Below are 24,894 nucleotides of genomic sequence, written 5' to 3' on the forward strand. Positions count from 1 at the left end.
AGGCCAGGCTGGGCACGGGGGCTTGGAGCAACCTGCTCTAGTGGAAGGTGTCCCTGCCCGTGGGACGGGATTCAACCTGGGTGAGCGTTCTATGATACCAGGTAACAGGGTGTGCCGTTAGCCGGTAGATGACCCACCCTTCCCGCTCCTTCCTCAGCCGCCGCCGAGCCCCTCACCCGGCCGCGGCCCCTCACTGCTCTCCGCCGGTGTGGGGCTCGGCGCGGTACCTTCGTGCTCCCCTCAGGGCGCCGGGGGTGGCGCTGTGGGGCGACGGCCGCTCTGCGCGGCGCTCGGTGCTCCCTCTGTGGGAGGAAGTGACGCCGCACGCGGATCCGCGGCCTCGGTGACATTCTGTGAGGCGGAGGAGGTAGGGGGGGAGCGGCGGCGGCGGGGCTCAGACCTGTCTCGTCCTGGCCGTCCATGCCCGGCTGCTGCGGCTTGGCGGGGACGGCAGCGGGGCCCCGCGTCCTACAGGTGAGTGCAGCCGGCGCGGATAGGGCTCGTCAGCTGCGCGCTTCGGAGGGGCCGGTCTGGGCCGGGCCGGGCCGCTGCCGTTATCCCCGCTGTTGCGCGGGCGGGAGGCTGCTGCCGGCCTCCCTCCATCCTCTTTCCAGCTCCGGGGCCGGCGGTGTTGGGAACTGGGGAGGCGGCGGTCCTGCCTGCGCCAAGCCAAGGGCTTCGGGAGCGCGGGGTGCCCGGCGGCTGGCTTCGGGCGCCAGTAAGTGGTGACCTCCATCTCGGGCAGTGCGGTGCCGGGGCGCGGGAGACCCGCCGAGCCTCCGCTTTGAAGCCATGCACTGATGAGAGCTGTGTCCCAGCTCCTGGGAGCAACTTCTGGGCACTGTGAATTCCCTCGCTACGAGGGAGACAGTCCCCTCTGGAGTCTTTATTACAAGAGAGACACTGAGGTGCTGGAGGGGTCCAGAGAAGGGCAGCGAAGCTGATGAAGGGGCTGGAGCACAACTGTGAGGAGGAAGGGCTGAGGGACCTAGGGGTGTTTAGTCTGCAGAAGGGAAGGCTCAGTGGGGACCGTATTTTTCCTCTGGGGACAGGCTGCCCAGGGCAGTGGTGGAGTCACCAGCCCTGGAAGTGTTCACACACCGTGTCAATGAGGCCCTCAGTGTCATGGGTTAGTGGTAGCCTTGCCAGTGCTGGGGAACGGTTGGACTTGATGAGCTTCAGGGTCTTTTCCAGCCCAGCTGATTCTGTGATTAGAGGACTTGCGTGTTGCACCGTGGGATCATATATGGAGTAGTATTAGCTGTTTGGAGAAAAACTGCTGAAAAGCGAGGCGTGTAACTACTCCAGTTTCTGCTTCTCTAGTCTTTCTGCTTCTTTTTTACCTTGGATGATGTGGGAATATATATTTCATGTGGAAAAAGAGTTCAAGTTACTCCTTGCCTATCGAGCCTGAGGTCCCCTTGAGCTACTGATGTCTAATGGGTTGCAGATGTGGCTTTGAGCCACACAGCTATCCAGAGAGAATGTAAAATTTAACTGTGCTACTTGTTCTTTGTAAAAAGGAAAAAGGCAGCCTGAGCAGACTTGTAAAATTTAAGCATTTCCCCAGTTCAAGTAGTGTAACTTTCTTTGTATCAGGGTTATTTGGCAACTACTCAAAAGGCTGCTTTTTGAAAAACTTCTGGGTGGGTTTTTTCAGGTTTATGTTCTGTAGTTGGTAGGGAGAGCTTACATCTTTGTAAAGCAGCATCTAGTTGTATTTATGTCTTTGTTTGTAAATAGTGGAACCAGGCTACTTGTATTAACATTTGTAGCTGCTTTCATGAAGCTTTAACTGCAATAACTTAAACAAGGTCTTGGTTGTAGTATCACACACTTTAAACCAGCACAAAGTACCTAGCAGCATTTAGAAGGCTGAAAAAAGGTGTGTGTAGAGATGCTGCCAGATAAGTCAATCCTGTTTGATACTGGATGTTTCTTCTTTCATGGGCAAGTGATTTTAGCTTTTAAAATGAATGAGTAGTGAATCTTTGAACCCTTGAGCATCTCTTTAAAAATGTAAAATTTCTCTTAAGCCCCCCTCCTCCCTAAGTTTTTATTTGGTTTTAAGTCTTGCCTGGTATTTGTCAAGCATAAAACCAAATAATAGCTTATTTACAGTTTTCAAGGTGAAATTTCAGGTACAACCTGTAATAGCTCTGTCCTTAGAATGGCAAACAAACGATGAATGTAAAAAGCTTTTCTTAAAGTTGCTGAAGTCTATTCAAAAACTTGATGTTTGACCTTGAGGTGGAAACTGGGTATAGTGCTTTTTTGAGGTCTTCATCTTGTGGTTCTTCTGCCCTAGTTAACACCTGTAATTGCTGTTTCTGTGATAGAAGAGCTGAAAGTCAGGCACAACAGGGCAGATTCCCTTGTTGACCAGGAGGAGGGAAGCACTGCCTTTGCAGAGGGAGCAGGTTTGTGACAAGCTCCAAGGACAGCAGCTTGTCAGGTGTTTGCTAAGCCCAAACATCTCTCCCCATGTATATGCATGATACAAAAGCAGTGAGATAAACTCAGCTGTCCAACAGCAATCTATCTTAAGCATAATTTTCTGCGTCTTTCTCACATCTGGTTATCTGGAGCAGTCTGGTGCTGGCAAAAGAAGCTCCAAAGGGGGTGGTTGTGTGGCTATTAATGCTAATAAAATACTGCTTTCTGTGATTCTGGTACACCAGTAACACTGGTGTTTTGTCTAGGGGATTAGGAGGAGGAACAGTGCGGGTGATGGAAGGTAGTACGTGAGTCTGGGCAGCTGGTATTTATCCTCAAGTATGAGGATAACAGTTCTGACTCATTTTTAATAACACTTCAATTTTTAATTATGATGTGTTGACTATTTCTGTTTGCTCTTCAGCCTAATTGCTAGTTGGCATCGTGAAGAGGTGCGATGAGAAAAACTCCTGAGAGATCAGGAAGAGGAAAGGACTGTGGTCTTACACCGTCAAACGTGCATTGCTTTACAGCTTGGCCACCTGTGTGTGCACTCGATAAACACATGGGGTCTGCTACTTAACCGTTGAAGCGCACAAACAAGTTGGGAAACGAGTGGCTACGTTAAGCTGGGTGCTATGGAGGGAGGGGAAGAGAGAAGGAACCTGAGGCCGACCACAAATCAGTTTGAGAACAGTCGATGTGGAGTAGTCATACATGCTCTAGCTGGTAAGAGAGGTGAGAAGGAAAGGATGCTTATGTATGTTTGACAGATGGGCAGATCACGCTGATGTGACAGCATGGACGAGGCGGGGTTAGTGAGGTAAGGTTGGATGAACAAAGAGTAGATATGGAGAGCCATGAGGGGCTTTGAACACTGAGTGTTAGGTAGATAAGTTGATGTAACTTGGCCAGAGCAACAAGGAGTAGTTGCCTTGATCATCCCAACCTCACATCTGCATGTTGTATGTTTACCCTTAAAATGCTGGCTTCTTTGCCTTGCCTTGATCTTATTCACCCCATTGCACATCAGCTCCCTGCTCCACCAGGGATGTATGTGCCATCTATGACCCACACATATATCAACATCTCACATAAATATCTGTTAACAAGATGGGAGTCTCCGCATGCCACACTGCGAAAGTGTCTGCAGGCTGAGCATGCACATCTGCCTTATTGCCCTCTGACTGGAACAACACCACCAGTTAAAGCTTTGGAAACTTTTCAAATTACTAAATAGTTTAAAGCAACCTGGCTTTAATTTTCTGTAACATTTCAAAGTTAGCATGTTGATGGGACTTTTTGACAGAATTAGGTCTATGGTCAATCACAGCTTCTGTGTTTTTATCTGCAGTTGACTAAATAACTTAGAAAGCTGTAAACATTGACAGAAACTGAGCAGCAGATTTAATAACACATTTACTAGATCAGAGTGAAAGATTTAAATACCACAGTTGCAACTGTTTAACCCCTTAGAGCAAGTGCTCTGGAAAATAAGTAGTAAAACTTGACAGTCTTTGATAGCTTGAGTGTTACTGGTAGAAATGGAGAACCAAAAATGAAGGAACAGGAGAGGAGGATGGGCATAGTGCTGGGGGAGAGGTTTGGGTTAAAGCTGTGTCTTACATAATGCATGTCAAGATAACTTGAGGTTCACAAAGAAACCGCTTTTGTTTTCATTTTCCAGTACATGAAGTTCGGGAGAGAACCAAAGCTTGTGCCTTGAATTTTAGCTCTGTAACTTGGGATCATCTGAACTGTTATGACATCAGAATCTATGGCAGCAAATATTATTGCAGGAAACTTAGTACTGTTTTCGTGGTGATCTGTATTGTCTTTCTGTCACATCTTTGTTCCAGGATTTTAATGCATAATGCAGTGCTGAGCCTGCGACTTGAGGTCTGAAATGCAACATCTACAAATGTGCAATTCTGAGCAAGAAGAAAACTGGAGGAAAGGGACTGTAACTGAAAATGTTCATACAGTGTAAATATTAGCCTCTGCAGTTGCTTTCTCATAACAAAGTACATCTCTCAGGTAGGCTGGAGTGACTGATACCCTGTCAGTTCTTCAGTGTTACTGCTAGGGTTAGAATTTAAACTTTGTGATTGCAGATTCCCACTTGTTAGTGTTCCTCTTCACATGTCTTATCAGTGTGAGTACTGTACAGATAGAGCCTGTACAGTATAGCAGTTTCTGTATGGATATGACTGACTTTATGCAGCTTGGGCACACAGTGATTACTTGTTGAGGACTGAAAGTGAGATGCTGCTCAGTCACTGAGGTGTTGCCATTACACTCTTCCAGATGCATTACTGAATGCATAGGGAGTTCAAGTAACATGCCCGTGGTCATGTGGTGAGTCAGCTTTAGGTTTGGAATGATCCAGCCTAATGTCACTTCTTATTTAAGAAGGTGTTTAGAGTTTTGTATCGGTTTAACCACATAGTCTGTCTCTTGAATGCTCAGAAATTGATTAAAGTAGCTGAAGAGCATACAGGCTTCTGCTGTATAGCGCCTTGTGATATTTAGTCTTCAGGAAGACAGCTTAAAAGCTGTTAGGACTCAATCCGACAGCTTTAAAATCATATGCAGAACAGGTGGCCACCTTTTAATTAAATGCAAGTATTTCAGACTTTTTCAAGTTAGCGTTTTTATTTCAGTATATGTGGATCATGGGTTTGACATTATAGTGAGATTTCTTCAGTGTCCTGTGCAGTGTTTTTCTGCCCTGATGCTTCAAAATTTCCTGGAAATGAGCAGGAAGAGCCAGACCATGATCAGATGTGTTGTTTTTGTTATGTTTCTGCTCTAATGTCTTATTTCATGGTGCTTGGTCTTATTTCAGAGAAGGCAGATTTCACTTGCATTCATCCAAAATGGTTAGAAACGAAGTGACTCACAGTAGCAGAACTGGGAATAACTGGAAGCCAGACTTTGTAATACCAGTTGTCTGTGTGGTGATGCAGTTGTTGCCATTTCAGTAATTTGTTTTTCCTTGGGACTATTACATTTCCATGATACCAGTTTGAGATTGGGACTTTATGCTCCAGTAGTATTGTCAGACTTTCTGAAGTAAAAAGAAGCAATTTAACCTGGTAGCCCAGTACAGTTAAGATAGTGCTGTTCTCTTATATTGTAGCTTTCTCCCCAGCTGGTAATCTCCTGACTCCTCAGCTCTGTCTCCCAGTTCTAGGTCTCTGGGAATAGTAACTCTTGCTAGAGAGTTTGAAGTGTTCTAGCAAAGGAAAAGTTTTAGGGAAAAAGGTTAGTGAAGAGCAGGTCAGAAAGATCTCTATTAATTCCATGTGTTTGTGGTTAGAAATGCAGCATAAGATAAGGGGGATTTAGAGCCTGTCTCCTAATAAAGTAAGTAGAATGAAATGCTCATAGCCTGAGGCCTCATCGTGGTTATTACAGTGTCTTATAAGTGACGTTGTTGCTGTGGGACAAGAATGGGCTTGTGGTAGCAGTATCCATGAGCTGACTTAATGATAAATACAGCCTGAGTTGTCAATAGCTGTGGCTACTGAGCTGGTAATCCCTTTTGGTCAGTACTACTCAGAATCGGGGCGGGGGGGGGGGGGGGGGGGGGGGGGGGGCTATTATAAAAAAAAAACAAGCATATTTGTATGTTTTTCTTAGAAAGCCTTTAAAGTGAAGTTTGTTTTTTCAATGGTTCAAGCTACTGTTACTAATAAGTCATCTTAAAGGCAGTTCACAGACTTTGGATCTGCTCATTGTGTATAAAGAAAATTCAGACACTGTTGAATAACATAAAACTAAGCTAGGGAAATTAATGAGTATCTTGCCAGAGATTGAACCCCTGTAAAGTTATAGACCTCTCCTCAGTGTGATGTTGGTTTGATTACAGACAATAGATTTCTCCTTTTTTGTCCTAAAAGATCAAAATGTTTTTTCTACTTTTTAACACCTGTATGTGTTCACTCTCTGTATGGAACTCTTCAAGTTACAATAGTAATAAGACTGTGTGGGATGAACAGAATGGGGTTGGATTAATACTCTAGACTTCATAGTTTTCTTTCTATATCACCCTTTTATTTGAGGGTAAGAAAAGTTTCTTTAGTTTGTGGGTTTGTTTTTTTTTTTGTTGTTGGGTTTTTTTTTTTTCAACTCCTGTCAGTACCTTTATGGTGCTGATGAAAACTGCCTTTTAATTTTCTTTTAGCTTTTTTTATAGCTGGTAACTTGGTGTCCTCTTACATGGTATTGTTTAATTTCTGTAGGCAAATACATGCAAAGTGTTCTTTATGTTGTGGGAGAGAAATGTCTGTTTCGTGCTCTGTCTGTTTCTCTCTTGAAGTAGAGGTCAAATTTCTGCACCTCTGCCAACTGGGAGTAGGTACTGTAGGAAGTATCTGATAGTAAAACCCGTGTTATAGGCATTATTCATAACACATGTAACTGGCTTTTGACACAGTCTGTTCTGTTTTCTGAAATACCCAAATAGCTTTTGTTCTTTGTAGTGTCAACCTGTGTTTATTTTGTACCAGTTTTTCATCTGTTGTTTGTCAAAAGCTTATTCTCAATTAACCCTCTCCTACACTGTCCCTTTTCTATGTTCTTCCATAACAGACCATGCCACAGTTCCTCTAATTCTGCCAGCCTATGGCTGTAGTGTTCTACAAGTATTTAACTATTTTATTGCATTAGTTTCTTAGGAAAGCTCAACTAAGGAGGAGAGAGTTAGGATTTGTGAAGATACAGACTAAAATATTAGCAGTCTTGAGTTAGCTGTGCTCTTCAGTACAGTTCAGTGGCAGGGGTGAATTTTCTTCGTGCAGTCATAGACTCCCAGACTGGTTTGGGTTGGAAGGAACTTTAAAGCTCATCCAGTTCCAATACCCTGCCACAGGCAGGGATGCCTTCCACTAGAGCATGTTCCTCCGAGCCATGTCCAACCTGGCCTTGAACACTGCCTGGGATGGGGCAGCCATAACTTCTCTGTGCACCCTGTGCCAGCACCTCACCCCCCTCACAGGAAAGAACTTTTGCCTAAGATCTCATCACAGTCTCCCCACTGTCAGTTTAAAGCAGTTCCCCCTTGTCCTGTCCCTACAGGCCCTTGTCCAAAGCAACTCTCCATGTTTCTTGTAGTTCCTTTCATCAGTGGGAGCTGCTCTAAGGTCTCCCCTTAAGGAGCCTTCTCCAGGCTGAACCAGCCCAGCTCTCTCAGCCTGTCTGTAGAGTAGAGCTGCTCCAGCCCTCGCAGCATCTCTATGGCCTCCTCTGGACTTGTTCCAGCAGCTCCATGTCCCTCTTGTGCTGTTGCCCCAGAGCTTCATCAGGACTGCAGGGGGTCTTTCCAGAGTGCAGAGAGGGGGAGAATCCCCTTCCTTGACCTACTGCTCGCACTGCTGGACACAGGGTGTTTCTGGGCTGCCAGTGCACATGGCTGGGTCATGGGGAGCTCTTGTCAGACAACACCAAGTCCTCCTTAGAGCTGCTTTTGGTGAGAAAGTGGTGGGTAGTTTCCAGTGGAGGTGTACCTGTTGCCTACTGATTCCTCATTAGGTCATGACAGACCAGTGTGATGAGTCCTTTCTTCTTCAGGAGCACTTAGGACATGCAAAGACTGGTATCCATTGTTGGCAATCCAGTGGATGCTGAAATCAATTGTCACATCTTATTATGGGTCAAAAAAGGATCAAGGATTTAATGTTAAGAACAGTCCAATAGCAGCTGGAATTTTACTGCCACTAAATCTTCCGTAATTTCAATGCAGTGTGACTTTGCCTTTAGTGTATTGATACCAATTATTTTTCAGTAATATATTTACTGAAAATTCATGTTGCAATATTTATACTGTATTTTCATATATATAGTTATATTTTTGTATACTGCTAGCTTACTAATTAAAGGGGAAAAAAAAGAATAATATTAGTGGCTTGTGGATGAGAAAATAACTGAAGGTCAGGGTTTGGTTGGCTTGCAGCTCCTTTGCAGCCTTTGGGCATGTCACCTTGACTCTCTTCCTCAGTGGCTAGACGATAAAATGTGTATGTTACTGCCCTACACTAGAAAGATACTGGCTTAAAGCAAAGACACAGTACTGGTGTTGAATTAAAGTATTTGAAGCTTTAAATTACATGTGGGGTTTGTTCATTTCCTGAGGCAAAGAAGTGAAAAAATGTCTGATCATAAAATACTTAGAAACTGTAGAGTCACTTAGTATCTCTTAACTCATCTTTGTTGAATGGCTGTCATAAATCTATACCACTTGTAGTTCAGTGACAAGAGTTCTTAGATAGCTGTAAGAGATGGGGGGATTGCTACGTGAGGTACAGAAGTGCCACAAGGCAGCCCTGGTGGTTGTAGCATCGTTAGGGAGGCAGCACTGTTACTGGGAAGGAATGTTACACAGACCTTGATAAAACAGCTCTTGTGCATATCTCCTCCTGATGTCAAGGGCTGTGCAATTCTGGAGTGCTGTTTTGCTTTCCCTTGTTCATGGCCTCTTGCTGTTGTCTGTTGTGTAAGATGCTCTCACTGTCCTTCTGGACCCTGACTGATCTTATTCAGCCGCTAACCCAATGATAAGGTGCTCAGCTTTTCTCTGGGGAATTTAATTACAAAAGGACTTGATGGGTGCAAACTGGCCCAGCAGGTAGGCACTTCTACCTCTGCACATTTGCAATGGACTGCAGGATGGCCTTACAGCCTCCTGGAATGCTGCCTTTGTGTCCCATGGCACTCATTCCTCCTTCAAAACTACCAAATAACGGCAACAGGAAGGTATGTTTGTGTCTGTCTTTGATTTTTGTGGGAGACAGCACAAGCCTTTCTCCAATGAATACTGCAGTACTGTATCAAAGTTACACTGCAGTTGTCCTGATCTGCCAGTTGGAGCTATTAGCAAATAAATTAGTAAATTAGCAAAATTTGATTGGTTTGGGAGTAATTCAGATAAATGTTCATAATAGAATGAAAACCTGTGCTTTGAAAATCAGGATTAATTTATTACTGTTATGCTCAAGCAATTTAAAATGTGGCTTTTCTGTGAGCATTACTTTATTGTCTGTGGTAGAAAAATAGACAACATTCCTTGAGAAAAGGTCTATTTAGATAGAATGGCACAGAATTTATTTCTTCTGAGTAACAGAAATGGGAAGGTAAAGTGAGAAAATGTTAACATCTGAGAGAAAGCTGGTACATGCATACGATTGTCCTCAGTAAGGTGATCTTGTGCAAGCTAATCTATGGTAGAGAGAAAAAGAAATGGAGCATGGCTATCCTAGCATTGATTTCTGCCACCAGTTTTGTTGAAAGAATAATGAAAAATCTGACAGTCACTTATATTTTTAGGAACAGATAGTGATAAAAATATGCCTTCTCAAGTTTTTAGAGTAAAGAACATTGTAGACTTTAAATCACTGCAGACTTGGGAAAAATGCTTTGACTGTGAGAAAGAAATGAGAGTTTTAGGAGGACAAGTACAGCCAAGCCTGTGTGCCTTTATCTGTATGATAATGAATTTATTTTATTTTATTTTTGTGTGTGTGATTCCAGTGCAGCTGGTGAAAGCTTCTAGCAGCCTGTGTGCAGGCTTGTCATATAACTCATAGCTGGTAGTTACCTTCCATTTGAAAGAGGCATAATATATGCATTAAGCATTATGAAGCAAAAACCTGTATTTAAATGTTAAGTCTTGCATCGTATTTACAGTGAAAAATGTTGCTTTTCGCACTTGCAAAGGATGCTCTGCAAACCTTTGTCTGAACACATACATTTGTAATTCAGTTGTGGGTAATCTGTATATGCACCCTGTTGAGCACTCAGCAGGAGCAGCCTATTTGTATCCTTCATTTGTTTATGCAAAACCATTTGAAACACAGCATTAGTTTAATCCTTCCTTCTTTTGTTTCTCACTGCAATGCTCTTAGTGTGTGGCTTCTATTCTTTAGGATTGCTACCAGGCCTGATTTATGAATCATCTGATAAAGAGCCAGCTCCACTCCCAGAAATGTGCCTTAGGTAGAATTGTATGCCAGTGAGTCAGCTTTAGGGCAGCATTTTCAAAGAACACTATATAAATTACACAGTATCCGCGTGGGGGAGGCTTAGTATTGTGAAAAGTCTGCTCTGGAGCATCATGCACACACATCCACACGCAGCTGAGTCAGCTGTCTTTGGTCTGAATCGAGTGCTGGTCACACTCGTATTGTTTTCCGTGCATAGGTATGTGTGATGCTTATAAGAAAATAGAAAAGAATGTGTAGTATCTTGGGGAGGAAATGAATGAGTCCAGAAGGCGTTAGTATGTCTATGTGTGTCTGGATACAGATTAGTCTTTTATGATAAAGGTCTAATTATTTGGGTTGATGAGTTTCTTGTTACTTAGGCATTGTGTGGTTGGGCGTATGTGTTGTTCGCATTAGAATGTCTCTGGTGAGTTTGCTGAATTAAGCGTGTTGGCTTTTAATGGAAAGGAAGGCAGTTGTAGTGGGGACAAAGCATGATCAACATGCAGATGCACCTACAAAGGTTTTCAGTGGTGTTGGAAGTGGAGACGGTCATTCACATCTCCAGAGCTATGTGTCTGTCTGTCAGAAGAGGACATAACTTCCCAAAAGCACAGCTTTCCAGTATCTTAAGTGGGCCTACAAAGATGCTGCTGGAGAGGGACTCTTCATCAGGGACTGTAGGACTAATAGGACAAGGAGTGATGGGTTCAAACTTAATCAGGGGAAGTTCAGGATGGATATAAGGAAGAAATTCTTCACTGTGAGGGTGGTGAGGCGCTGGCACAGGTTGCCCAGGGAAGCTGTGGCTGCCCCATCCTTGGCAGCGTTCAAGGCCAGGCTGGGCAGGGCATGGAGCAACCTGGTGTAGTAGAAGGTGTTCCTGCCCATAGCAGGGATTTGGAACTGCATGATATTAAGATGCTTTCCAACCCAAACCATTCTGTGATAACTTAGGTCTTTGCCAAAGGTTTCTCCTGTATTATGAAGTAGACTTGCATGTTATGGCCAACTCTTCAGTATGCAGGTCATGTGCTGCTTCAGTCCTTTTCCAGCCACCATCCTTAGACACATAGTCTGCCATATGCATGATTCAGAGTTCTTGATGAGCTTGTCTGAGTGTATTTTTTAAAAAAAATTGTCTGTTTTACATAATTTTATTAACCTCAGTTTTATACATTTTTCATTACCTCTCTCACACCTCTTGATTTATTTCATCATCAGTTATGTTTTGTATATGTGCGATAATGTAATCACTGGGGATTGTTTGTGTAAATGGGAGCCACTCTAGTCTTAATTCCATATAAATACAAAAACATATTTAGATTTAGATGAAAACACTGATTCTGTGGCACTGGAGCTGTAAAGTGCTGTAGATGCTCTGGAAGGAACTTTGTAGCTAACTGTATTCTGAACAAGTAACTCCTATTCTTTACAAGTAACTCTGATGCAGCACTACAGTTTTAGCTTCTCATTTAGTCACAAAACCTGAAAGAGCGTATTTGATGTTATTTTCTTCAAAAATGTAGCTACAGTTTGTCATTCTTAAAAATTACAGGTTACAAACACATGGCTAATGGTGTGAGGAGGTAGGTTGCTCTAACCTCAAACTGTTTTCTTTCAGTGCTAACTAAAATGGCATTATATGACAAATGTACTTCTCATTTTTTTGTTTGTTTTTTTGTTTGTTTGTTTGTTTGTTTGGGTTTTTTTTCTGTTTTGGGTTTTTTGGGGTTTTTTTTTAATTTAAACAATTGGTAGAACTGGCATAGGAGGGTGATAAGGTTCTAAGCAGGGGAAAGAAGTGGTCTGTTGGGCTCTAAATAAGAGGAATTATGTCAGTAACAAACTAAAGTGACTTCTAACAGCAAGTTGCTGTGAAAAGCTCAGTACTACCAATGTGAGAATCTCTCATAATCAAGAGTTGCTGAGAAGAAGAGCTGGTTTGCTTCATACAAGCTAGGCATTTTTTGTCAGTCCAGTAACACCTAAAACGACAATGTACACTTAAGGTTAGGGTGACAGGGTGTTAATAACAACTATTTCAAGCCTTATCGTTTGTTTGGGTGAAACTTATGTCCTTCTGACATTGCAGGATGTACAATTATAGATAACATTGACAGCAAACCAAACAAAAGTATGAAGGATGTATCAGTGCCAGTTACTGATTGATAAAGGGCATGCATGCCATCTTCAATAACACTCTTTGTGCAGTAATATATATTACTTAATAGTATACATTATATGATAGTTGTTCTTTGGAAGCTGCTAACACCGCTGTTTGAATTTAGCTTTTTTTTTTTTATTTTTTTTAATATAATTTTTAATAAATTTTTATGTTCAAACATCTCTTCTCAGAGCAGAGTACTGTGAAGGAAACACCTAGTACCCTCTCCTGTGTCTAGTTAGAACCTGAGAGCTCAAGGTGTGATGAGACCAAACAGCAGGTAGTTTTTAACCAGATTTGTTTTTTCTAATGGGATGGTTTGTGCTTGTCCTCCCTTCACTCCTTCCTGCCAGAAAATGTATCTTATTTTCTGGTTTTGTTTTCTGCTGGCTTAGTGAAGTGAATCTGTCCACAAGAGGATGAGCCAGTTCTGGTGCAAATGAGGGAAATATGACTGTGCAGTCAGGATTGGGTGGTAAAAGAGCAGGGGATAAAACTCATTCCTGTTATGGGCAGCATACTGTTAGGCTGGCTGGAATGCTCTGCTGATCTGACCTTTAAAATCCATCTGGATTGTTTCACTGCAGTTCAGGTTTCATAGTGTACTAATTGTTTGCCTATACAAATGGGTCTATGATATGAAAATACTTCCCAGGTAATGGAACAGATAGATACTTAATGGTTTAACCGTACTGGTGTGTTCTATGTGCAGCTGGAAAATAATTTCCATCGGGAAATTCTAGCACAGAAGTTTTCACAGAATTGCCTTTTAAAATCACCAGCGCAATATCTGTGCAATAGAAAAAGGAGAATGACATTTCTGAGCAACGTCTCATTAAGTATCCCATCTGTGTCTGTAAGCATCACAATTTATATTTCAGTGCTGTGTTCTCATTTAAGTAAAATAAACTGGTCTTTCTCTAGCATCACCTTGAGATTACCTTTTCTCGTGCTGTTACTAGAAAAGTGAGTGGCAAGAAAGGAATGGGAGTTTTTCAATATAGTCTCTTCCTCTTTCTGATCTGTAAATTTTCCAAATAGAACTATAGAAATCTATTTTCTTTCTTTTGAGACATGGCTTTCCTTGGCGTAGACATTTTCCCCTGAACTGTCCTGTGTTCTTCCCTGCAGCAAAGTCTGTTTGAGTCATGACAGACTTTTTTCCACTGAGATGAATAAAACGTCCTTTTTTACATACATATTAACACTTGAATTGTTGACATTTAAGTAGCCAGTTTAACGGACCTGGAGAGCACAAACGTCATCAAAGCAAGTATTTTTTTCCAGATACACAGAAATGCACATCAGTGTTGACTGGATAAACTTTTATGAAGTTACTAGCCCATGTGCTGCCTTCTCACTGAAAACATAATTCACTGATCGTTGTGTGAGGGATCAAACCACTGTGGTTTAAATAGTTAAATCACAGCCTGGTTTGGGTTGGAAGGGACCTTAAAGGTGATCCAGTTCCAATCTCTCGCCACAGGCAGGGACACCTTCCACTTGGCAATGAAGTAGAGATCCTATTTATAAATTAAGAAATCACAGAATCGTAGAATAGTTAGGGTTGGAAATGACCTTAAGATCATCTAGATCCAACCCCCCTGCCATGGGCAGGGACACCACACTAAACCATGCCACCCAAGGCTGTCCAACTTGGCCTTAAACACTGCCAGGGATGAAATGTTCACAACTTTCCTGGGCAACCCATTCCAGTGCCTCACCACCCTTACGGTAAAGAACTTCTTCCTTATATCCAATCTAAACTTCCCCTGTTTAAGTTTTAACCCATTACCCCTTGCCCTGTCACTGCAGTCCCTAATGAATAGTCCATCCCCATCATCGTTATAGCCCCCTTCAAGTACTGGAAGGCTGCTATGAGATCTCCACACAGCCTTGTCTTCTCCAGACTGAACAGCCCCAACTTCCTCAGCCTGTCTTCATACGGGAGGTGCTCCAGTCTCTTGATCATCCTCGTGGCCCTCCTCTGGACCTGTTCCAACAGTTCCATGTCCTTTTTATGTTGAGGACACCAGAACTGTACACAATATTCAAAGTGAGGTCTCACAAGAAGAGAGTAGAGGGGCAGGATCACCTCATTCTACCTGCTGGTCACGCTCGTTTTCATGCAGCCCAGGATATGGTTGGCTTTCTGGACTGCGAGTGCACACTGCCGGCTCATGTTCATTTTCTCATCAACCAAAATCCCCAAGTCCTTCTGTGCAGGGCCACTGTGAATCTCTTTCTCTGCCCAACCTGTAGCTGTGCCTGCGTTTTCTCTGACCCAGGTGCAGGACCTTGCACTTGGCATGGTTAAACTTCATAAGGTTGTCATCAGCCCACCTTACAAGTGTGTCAAGGTCCCTCTGGATGGCATCCCTTCCCTCCCACGTATCAACCAAACCACACAGCTTGGTGTCATCGGCAAACTTGCTGAGGGCGCACTCAATCCCACTGTCCGTGTCACTGGCAAAGATGCTGAACAAGATAGGTCCCAACACTGATCCCTGAGGGACACCACTTGTTACTGGTCTCCCTTGATGGACATTGAGCCATTGACCACAACTCTTTGTGTGCGGCCATCCAGCCAGTTCTTTATCCACCAAGTGGTCCACCTGTCAAATTGATGTCTCTCCAAGTTAGAGACAAGGATGTCGTGTGGGACAGTGTTGAACACTTTGCACAAGTCCAAGTAGATGACATCAGCTGCTCTACCACTGTCCGTCAGTTCTGTAGCCCCATCATAGAAGGCCACCAAATTGGTCAGGCAGGTTGTCCCCTTAGTGAAGCCATGCTGGCTGTCACCAAGCACCTTGTTGTTTTTCATGTGCCTTAGCATGCCTTCCAGGAGAATCTACTCCAAGATTTTGCCAGGCAGAGAGGAAAGACTGACTGGTCTGTAATTCCCCGGGTCTTCCATTTTCCCCTTCTTGAAAATGGGGGTTATATTTCCCTTTTTCCAGTCATTGGGAACTTCACCTGACTGCCATGATTTTTCAAATATGATGGCCAGTGGCTTAGCAACTTCATTCGCCAGCTCCTTCAGGACCCACGGATGGATTTCATCAGGTCCCATGGACTTGTGTACGTTCAGGTTCTTAAGATGGTCTCAAACCAGATCCTCTCCTACAGTGGGCCTAAGGTCTTCATTCTCACAGTCCCTGTTTCTGCCTTCCAAGACTTAGGTGGTGTGGTCATAGCCTTTGCCAGTGAAGACTGAGGCAAAGAAGTCATTAAGAACCTCAGCCTTCTCCAAGTCCATGGTAGCCAGTTCTTCTGATAGCTTCCTCAGGGGGCCTGTGTTGTCCCTAGTCTGTCTTTTATTCGCTGCGTACCTGTAGAATCCCTTCCTGTTATCCTTAACATCCCTAGCCAGGTTTACTCCTAACTGGGCCTTAGCTTTCCTAAACTGGTCCGTAGCTTCCCAGACAACATCCCTGTATTCTTCCTAGGCCGCCTGTCCTTTCTTCCACCTTTTATAAGCCTCTTTTTCCCTTTGAAGTTTCCTCAGCAGCTCCTTATCCATCCAAGTTGGTCTCCTGGCCCTCCTGCTGCACTTCCTTCTGGTCGGGATGCAACACTCCTGAGCTTGTAATAGGAGATCCTTGAATATCAACCAACATTCTTGGGCCCCCCTGCCCTCTAGAGCTATATCCCATGGAACCTTACTAAGGAGGTGTCGTGGTTTAAACAAAGTCAGCCATAAATCACGCAATTGCTCTCCCACTCCCCCCCTTCTTGCCCCACCCCCTACTCCTGGAGGGACGGAGAGGAGAATTGGAAAGAATGAAACTCCCATGAGTTGAGATAAGAACAATTTAGTAACTAAGGTATAACACAAATCACTACTGCTACCACCAATAATAATAATGATAAAGGAAATAACAAGGGGAAAGAATACAACACCTCAACATCAGCGAACCGATAACTCACCCAACCACCCGCCCCTGACCGATCATCAACCTATACGTCTGCATGACGTGCTGTGGTATGGAATACTTCTTTGGTCAGTTTGGGTCAGGTGTCCTGTCTCTGCTTCCTCCCAGCTTCCTCTCATCCCTGGCAGAGCATGAGGCTCAGAAAGTCCTTGGCCAGACCAAACATTTGAGCAGCAACTAAAAACATCTGTGTTATCAGTGCTGTTCCCAGGCCAGAAGTCAAAACACAGCACTGCACCAGCTACCAAGAAGGAGAAAAACAACTGCTACTGCTGAACCCAGGACAGGAAGTTCCTGAAGAGGCCAAAGTCTGTTCTCTTGAAGTCCAAGTCAGTGAGCTTGCTGCACGCTCTTCTCACTATCTTGAGGATCTAGAGTTCGACCATCTCATGATTGCTACAGCCAAGGCTGCCCTGGAGCATCACATTTCCAACGAGCCCTTCCCTGTTGGTCAAGCATGGCACCTCTCCTTGTCGGCTCCTCTGTTACTTGCAGAAGGAAGTTGTCTTCCATGCAATCGAGGAACCTCGTGGATTGCTTGTGCCGGCCATACCATCACTCCAGCAGATATCAGGGTGGTTGAAGTCCCCTATGAGAACAAGGGCCTGCAGGCGTGAGGCTGTTCCTATGTGTCTGTAGAGTGCTTCAGCCACAGGTGTCCTCAAGTTGTTGCAATTAGGCTGTTACCAAAGTGGCAACACATAGATGAAAATATTTTTCTCTGACTGATAGGCCAGAGAGATGGAAAGGCAAGTACAGGTGTCTTTATAGTCCCTTTGGGAGCTGTGAGGTAGATTATATACCCAAGTAGGACGTTTGTGAAGGAGTCTCTAGTTCACTTTGGCTGTCCTTCAGTTTTGTGTCAAGCTCTGTTCTTTGTGTTCCTTAGGCTAAAAGGATGATTAGTGCCGAAGCTATTCTGCAGCTATTAGTCGGAATATTTAAGTACATTTCTTTTGGCTAGGCTAATATCTCCTGGTATGTGTTTGAGCAACCAAATTTTTCCTTGCATGTACATTTCAAAACTCGTATTTCTTTTCAAAGTGCAAGACCAGAGCAAAACTGCGAGTTTCATGAGCAGGTACAATACATACCCTGCTGTTTATAACTCTTGGCCATTCATTCAGTCATCAAATCTTTGTTTTACTTATCTGTATAATAGGAAAATGATTTTATAATGTACATTTTTGGATGAAAAATATGTAGAAATACTGATTTTATTGCAGTATTTGGATGCAGTTATTTCTTAGAACGTGTATTCATCATTTGAGTTTGTTCCTGCTGTGCTGTGGCCTTGGAAATAAACTGGTTATTATGTGATATTTATTGCCTAGATTAAATTACTTTATCCCAAAATTCTTTTAAGCTGCTTTCAAGAGTTATACTCAGTGCAAGTGTGAGGAAATATTTTTCTTTAAATGTTTCTGTATTTTATAGTATGTATTTTATCCTTTTTTTTTTTTTTTTTTAAGTAAAATGCTGGGTTTACTGTGTGTTTGGGGTTTTAGGTTGGTTATTTTTTCCCTCCCCTCACCTTTAGTATTCTTTAAAGTGGGTTAGGGAAGAGAGGACAACAGTGAGCTTTTTGCAGTAGCTTTTAGAAGCAGGGAAGTAGCTTTATTCCATGCTGCAGTTGTAGGGGAAGCAGCATGCAATTACATACATACAATTACAGGCAGCTTTGGATGGATCTGGAAAAATGAAGGATTGTCAGGGTACAGAAGAATCTCTTTCTGAAGCATTGATGCTTTCTCAGGCTGCTCAAGTACTAATTGCCCTGGTCTGCAGAAGTTAATCTTAAAACAGTAGATTAAACTCAACTGCTGCTTTTTCTTGTCTAGTTTTTTTCAAGTGCCATAAATTTATCATTTCCTGTACTTTTAGACCGAAGAACGATTTGTTCTGTACCATTCATCTGTAAGCAAATGTGGTAATTGAAAGATCTTTATTCTGTGTTAAATTCTGTGGGAAAATGTAGGTGGAAGGCAAAGAGTGTTTAACAAAGCTAGAATGATAGCTACTGATCTCTCAAACAAAAGTTCCCTGAAGTTGCTGCAGGTGATTTTGGGTTGGTAAATTGCAGGTTACCAGTCAGATAAATAGCTTGGGTTTTGCATTTACAGTGAAGCAATGCAATTTGTTAAATAATAACTTGAAGTACAGTGTAAGATACTGGTGTAGGTGGACACCATTTCTTGCTTTCAGCCCATACTATTTGATGCTGTTTTCCTTGCAGATTTGAGAGAAACTAGGCCAGCCTGTAGGTTCTCATATAACCGTGACTTGTATGGGAGACACTCAAGGAGCACTTCAGTATTAGGTACGCTTCCAAAGTCTCTGTGTGACTCACCACCATCTGTGGTGGTTGTGTACTGACGGCAAATCTGTGTTACACATAGCTAATGCTTCTGAAGACATTGCCTGTAGGTGTCATAAACCACATGTGTCTGACAGTTTAGTGTCCTTTCCTGTCACTTGTAAACATGTCTTTGGTATGTAAGATCTACTGGCAGAGCAGTGCCACTGGGAGAGGAAGGTGTTTGTAGTCTTGGTCGATAATGTTCAGCAGCTGCTTGGTTTCTGCTCAAAGTGACTGTATTTCTCCTGTACCATGTTAGCACTTTAAGTTTGGAGATTACCGTAAAACTGTTGTAATTTTATAAGATTGAGGTTCTGTCAGCTAAAAGCAGATTTCCGATAGATACGGAAACTGAACTGTAGTCCCATCTGTTGTGTTAAATGACCACTAAGTCTTGGAATTTTCAGGCTGGCATTGTTCACAAGGGCTACAATTCTCCATTAAAATATGTTTAAAGTTCTAGTTAAAGACGTTTAGCATGTGTTGCTTATAATATATTGATTTATGTTTTATAAAGTGAGCATTTAGAAATATTTTTATTATTTTCTATTCTGTTCTGATCACTCTAGTGAGGTGATTCCAGTGCCATCTTTCATGGATGTGTACCAAGATGGGTCCACTAGGAAGAAGTAAATGAAGAAAACCAATACAATACTGAACTAAACTGTAACTGAAAGCCCTGAGTTGTTTAGGTAATACTGTAAAGAGCAGGACTGATTTATTTGGGTAAATTGTTCTTACTGTTGTGTTCTTGTGCAGGCTGCTGCATTGCTGAAGTCCATCTCCTATTCACCCAGTCTTCCAGACCACGTGCTCCATGCTTTGAGACCAGGAGGACCTTGGTGTTCTGAAATGAAGATGGAGGCGGTGGGAAAAGCAGAAGAACTTGTTGATTCACAAGTTCCACCAAAGACTTCTGAAAAGCAAGAGACTGTTCCTGATGAAGATGGACCTATAGAACTTGAGACACACACTCAGAAAGACAATGTGCCCATTGCAGCAGACTCTGCAGTGCTGTCCTCAATGCCTTGCTTACTGATGGAACTAAGGCGAGACTCCTCAGAGTCTCAGCTAGCATCTACAGAGAGTGATAAGCCAATGGGTGGTCGAGTTTATGAGAGTGACTCTTCTAATCACTGCATGCTTTCCCCTTCTTCCAGTGGTCATTTGGCTGACTCAGATACATTGTCTTCCACAGAAGAGAATGAGCCCTGTCAGGCTGAAGCTGTTGTAGAGGGAGATCCTTCTGCAGCAGCTGGGGTTGCAGTTGGGAGGAAATCCAGGCGATCCAGGTCTGAAAGTGAAACTTCAACAATGGCTGCCAAGAAAAACCGACAGTCTATCGATAAGCAGAATGGTCGAGTTACCAAAGTAAAAGGTCATCGAAGCCAAAAGCACAAGGAAAGAATCCGGCTCTTGAGACAGAAACGGGAAGCGGCTGCTCGCAAGAAGTACAACCTGCTGCAGGACAGCAGTACCAGTGATAGTGACCTGACGTGTGACTCGAGCACAAGCTCATCAGAGGATGATGAAGAGGTTTCAGGGAGCAGCAAGACAATCACTACAGAGATACCAGGTAGAGGATGTTTTTTAAACTGAACTGTAACGCATCTGCCATCGTTTCTCAGCTGTCATGTTAAGTTAAATGAGTGACACTTGAGAAAAAACAGGAGAACTGCAGCTCTGTGTAAATTTGAAGACTGCAGTGTATTAACAAGACATGGGCAAATTATAAAATCTGTTCTGAGGTTTCACTGCACTTTTGCACTCAAACAAAGCATAGGAATGGTAGATTGGAGGAAAGACTATCTTTGAATTCTGTAATTTTCAGATCTTTGCCTTTGCTAGCCTCTATGAACTCCTGTCAGTGCTGTCAAATCCCATTAGATGGTGATAATGTAGTAAATACATTCTTAAGATAAGTGGCCAGCTTTGCTTTAATATATTAAGACCACAGCTCAGCAGCTGTATTAGAAATAACATGGCAAACCTCTTGCTGTGTCACAGTAAGGCCCTGTTCAATATTGCACTTGCCATTGCTTTCAGCTCTACATTTCAGTGCATGACAGACAGACCTACTTAGCCGTACTTTAAATTCTTGCAGATCACAGCTGGTCACCTATTTTAGGACATAAACATGAATTTGTTTGTGCAGGTACCCAAGCTATTTCCATCCCCAAATTTTTAACACACAAGACAAACCTGTTACTGTTTTCCTTTGACATAAATCTTTAACATCTGTAGAAAGTTTTATTTCTGACACATCCGTTTTAAGATTGGAGGCAGCAAGTTACAAGGGCCTTCTCATGACTTTGTTAGCAAAAGAAAGATGAATTCTTTTCTGTCTGCTCAGTCTGTTATTTTATTAGCTCAAGTGTTGTGGACAGGAGCTCGTGTGAATTACTCTTGCAGTATATTATACCATAGAACCATCATCATATGAAAATCAGAAATAAAAACACATAAAAAGAAACTTTCTGGCTTGCCAGTTTTTGCTGGGTTACATGCCTTTTTGCCTCTTGTGCTAGAAGTTTTGGGATTTTTTTGGGGTAGATATCAGCTTAAATAAGACAAGACCATTTAAAGGAAAACCGCAATAATTGAGTCTTAAGTTGCTGAACTGACATTTTCTAGATGAATTATTTAAAATATTTGCAGCAGATTTTACAAATAACTGTGTTTTAACTGACTTGTTTATGGTGTATGGCTCTGGCACCATGAGAAGTGGCAATTTTTCCCACATACTGCTAGGAAGCAGGTTGTGCAAAGGAAATTAATGTTTATTATTACAAAGTCTGGCAAAGGCATAGTCCTCCTATAATTATTGTGTAGTAAACTTCTAATAGAGATCTAAATTGGTGAAAATAATTTTAGTAGTTATACTTACAGCTTTCTTAGTTTTGTGCCTATATTTACTATATTTACACTTGCTGGGTAATTAAAGCCTGGTTTAAAGCCTGTCAAACAAGACTTACTTCATCGAGTTTTGGGACAGGTTCCTCCTCAGCCCTCAAAAAACCCAAACCATACGCAATAAATCCCTCAGGTTATGTTATTTTTTTAAGTTATAGAAATACCTTGTGACCTGGAAAGGCACGACATTTTCAAGTCTGCTTAGATTTTTTACTTCTGTTGCATGAACCTGAAGCTGCTCCAGGGTGCTTTTTCAGTGTCACTAAGGCATATATCTGTGTTTAGAGTTCTCTGTCTTAACTATGAGACGCCTTCAATGAAAAGGTCCCATTGCAGTGCACTAAAGAACTTGTTTATTCAGTGGTGATGGCACGAAGGCCCAAGTTTACCTGCAGAGCAAGATGTGGGAGTGCTTGATACTAAACTACATTTAAGACGTTAAAACTTCTGAGCAGTCATTTTGGACTTAGGGGCAATGCGTACCTGCCGCATTGTAATTTTCTTTTAAATAGGAGCAACTTTGGTTTGTGGGAAACAGTCTCCAAGTACAAGAGAAAAGTATTCTCTGTAGAGATAAGGACAAGGACGGCCAAAAATGCATCTTGTGCTACTTGCGGGTTAATGAAATGTTGTGGTCTGAACAGATGCAATGGAGCTGGGAGCCTGAGAAGGACTCTCAGGTCTTGGTTGCAGTGATGGGTTCACGTGCCATCTGCGATCCCTCTTCTTGGAACTGGCAAAGTGCTTACCTTGAATTGTCTTTTTTTTTTTTTTTTTTTTACTAGAAAGCCACTTTAGTGCACTTAGCATTACACTGTGAATATCCTCAAAATTTAGGGAATGAGCATGTAGTTAGAAAATAATACAGGGTATCAAAAAACATTACTGGAAAATCAGTCCATGAGTGTCCTCTGAAGACAGTTAAAAGCTAAGCGGGTTATCTTGAGGCTTGAGCTTTAATGTCAAGAAATTAGAATGTGCCTGTTAGAGGGACTGAAGCATGAAAAGACTTTTACCTTTACTTTTGGAAAAGGTCTGTATGCATTGATGTAGAGGAGTTGTACAGATAGGCTGTGTTTGTCTTAGTCTTCCTGTATTTGGACGCTTCAGTTGTAGTTTTGGTTGGTTATTGTTTCATTACTGATTTTCAAATGTCTGTTGTCTGAATAATTGCTTTGCCAACAGAGATGCTCAAAAACTTTTAGTGACAGTTAATGTGGCCTTTCATGCATGGAGCTTATGTCATCATACCCTGTCTCTTAACTTTCTCTCAACTCACATAGTGTTACAGGAGACAGTTGGTTTGTGTGTGGTCTGAAAATTAAAGTGCTGCATTTGAGAACACTGTAATCTTTCCTGTTGTGTAAATGAGCCTCTTCCATTGTGATAGTGCAGTTATTTTTCTCAAATTATCCACATCACTGGCTCTGAAATACTTTTAGCTAAATAAGTAAGGTAAGGGAAATGTTTAGTGAGATACATAACAATGCTATGAAGTTGTGAACTGAGCTGTTTTGTAATAAAGTCAATTCTCTCTGCTGAACTCAAATGTGATGTGGGTTAAAATACTGGCAGGCTTGTCTGTCTTCTCAAGAAAGACTGAAGAGTAAAGAATTGACATCTCACTGGTGGTACTTTAAATACTGCGAGCTCAATAGGAGCTATGCACAATGTGTGTTAAGTTTTTCTGAATGCATTATATGATGTTAATTTACACCCGAAAATACAGGTTCAATCTAAACTTCATAGGTGCTACTGGGAATTTTTTCACTCACCTGTGTAGTCCTAACCTTGGTCTCATTAATGCAAGGAATGCCATGATTTTTGAATTACTGCAGATGAGGAGAAATTTCTTTTAATGATTAAGCCTCTCTGTTGGCATTTAGGATTTTGTCATTCTTAAGGAAACAGCAGATAGTGTTTATGTCATAAGAGGATGATCTTTGAAAAACATCTGTTGAGTATCTTACTGCAAATCACTCTTATTTGGAAATGGTAGCATAATGAGATGGAGGAATCATCCAGCATTGATAATGAGAATGAAGATAGGGCATATTTTAAATTGTTACTTTGTCAGACTTCCTGAATTAAATAACCTTGGATTTGGTTATTATTTAGATAGTATTTCAAAGATCCTATAAAGAGACAGCATTGGGGTATTTCGTAGGTGCTGTTTTGCAGGAGGTATTGTCTTGAAAGTAAGATACGATTCTTGGATTCTGACTCCTTTGAGATAGCAAATTACCTTTTATCTTGGCATAACTTGAAAAACTATAGAGCTATAAGTTTCTATATAGCAGAAGGAACAGTTAGATAAATGCTAGCATTTTTAATACAATAAAAATGCATTTTTAGGCTTGATTTGCTTTCTAACCGTGAAGGCCACCAGTGAAGGCAAGACTTACAAGAACTGCAAGGGAAGCATTTGAAACATTGATTTGCTGCTACTGTAAATTCTAGATATACTATAAATGGTGCCTTTTAAAAATAGTATTGCAGGGTGACATAGATTTCAAAGCATAGTTAATTCAGTTTACAAATTGGTTTTGTCAACTTTCATCATGCTAGTTCATTCTTGACTCTGAAAGGTGAGCTAGCAAGAATCACACGTCACCATCAATAGTTTTTATTTAAATTGCTGTTTAAAGTTACTCAACATTACTTAACTGTGTCTGATCATAAGCATGTGGAAATCAGAAAGATTACCCTGTAGTTACTTGATTTTAGGATTACATCCCTGAATAAAGTAAAAAAAAAAAAATCCAGAATCGTATTGGATGTTCAGCTCTAGGAGTATATGAACAAAATGAAGTTTGTTTTTTTTTTTTCTTAGGGAGGAAAAAGACACTTAATATAAAAAAACGAACCACATTTTAGGGGAAAAAAATAGCATTTTATTTAATTAGTTTTAGTTAAAATGCAGTTGGAGGGATGTACATTAGTTGCTATAAAGCAACGTATTTTTGAGCAGAGGACCTGAATGCTGAACTTCCAGCCTGCCTGATAGGTGAACAGATGGGAGAGAAGACTTAAAAAGCGGGGGTTTAAAAACAGAATGGTTTTGGCCCCCAACAGGTATCATTGCTACTGCTTGGAAAT

At 42.0% G+C, this 24,894-nt stretch overlaps 1 protein-coding gene across 4 annotated transcripts in view; it reads left to right on the forward strand.

Annotated features, from left to right (window-relative positions):
• Positions 1-326: 326 nt before the first annotated feature.
• The window catches only part of ARK2N (arkadia (RNF111) N-terminal like PKA signaling regulator 2N), a 51,858-nt gene continuing 27,290 nt past the window's right edge, over positions 327-24,894 (forward strand). For 2 of the 4 annotated variants that reach the window (XM_065662574.1, XM_065662572.1), the window contains exons 1-2: positions 327-474; positions 19,642-20,458. In XM_065662574.1, coding sequence (XP_065518646.1) covers positions 421-474; positions 19,642-20,458 — 871 coding nt within the window. In that variant the 5' untranslated portion in view covers positions 327-420. Of the gene's footprint in view, positions 475-12,845; positions 12,866-18,759; positions 18,844-19,641; positions 20,459-24,894 lie in introns of those variants that run through there. The other 2 variants (XM_065662575.1, XM_065662576.1) reach the window with 2 other exon arrangements.

This window comes from Lathamus discolor, chromosome Z (genome assembly GCF_037157495.1).
Source record: "Lathamus discolor isolate bLatDis1 chromosome Z, bLatDis1.hap1, whole genome shotgun sequence".
Taxonomy (NCBI): Eukaryota; Metazoa; Chordata; class Aves; order Psittaciformes; family Psittacidae; genus Lathamus; species Lathamus discolor.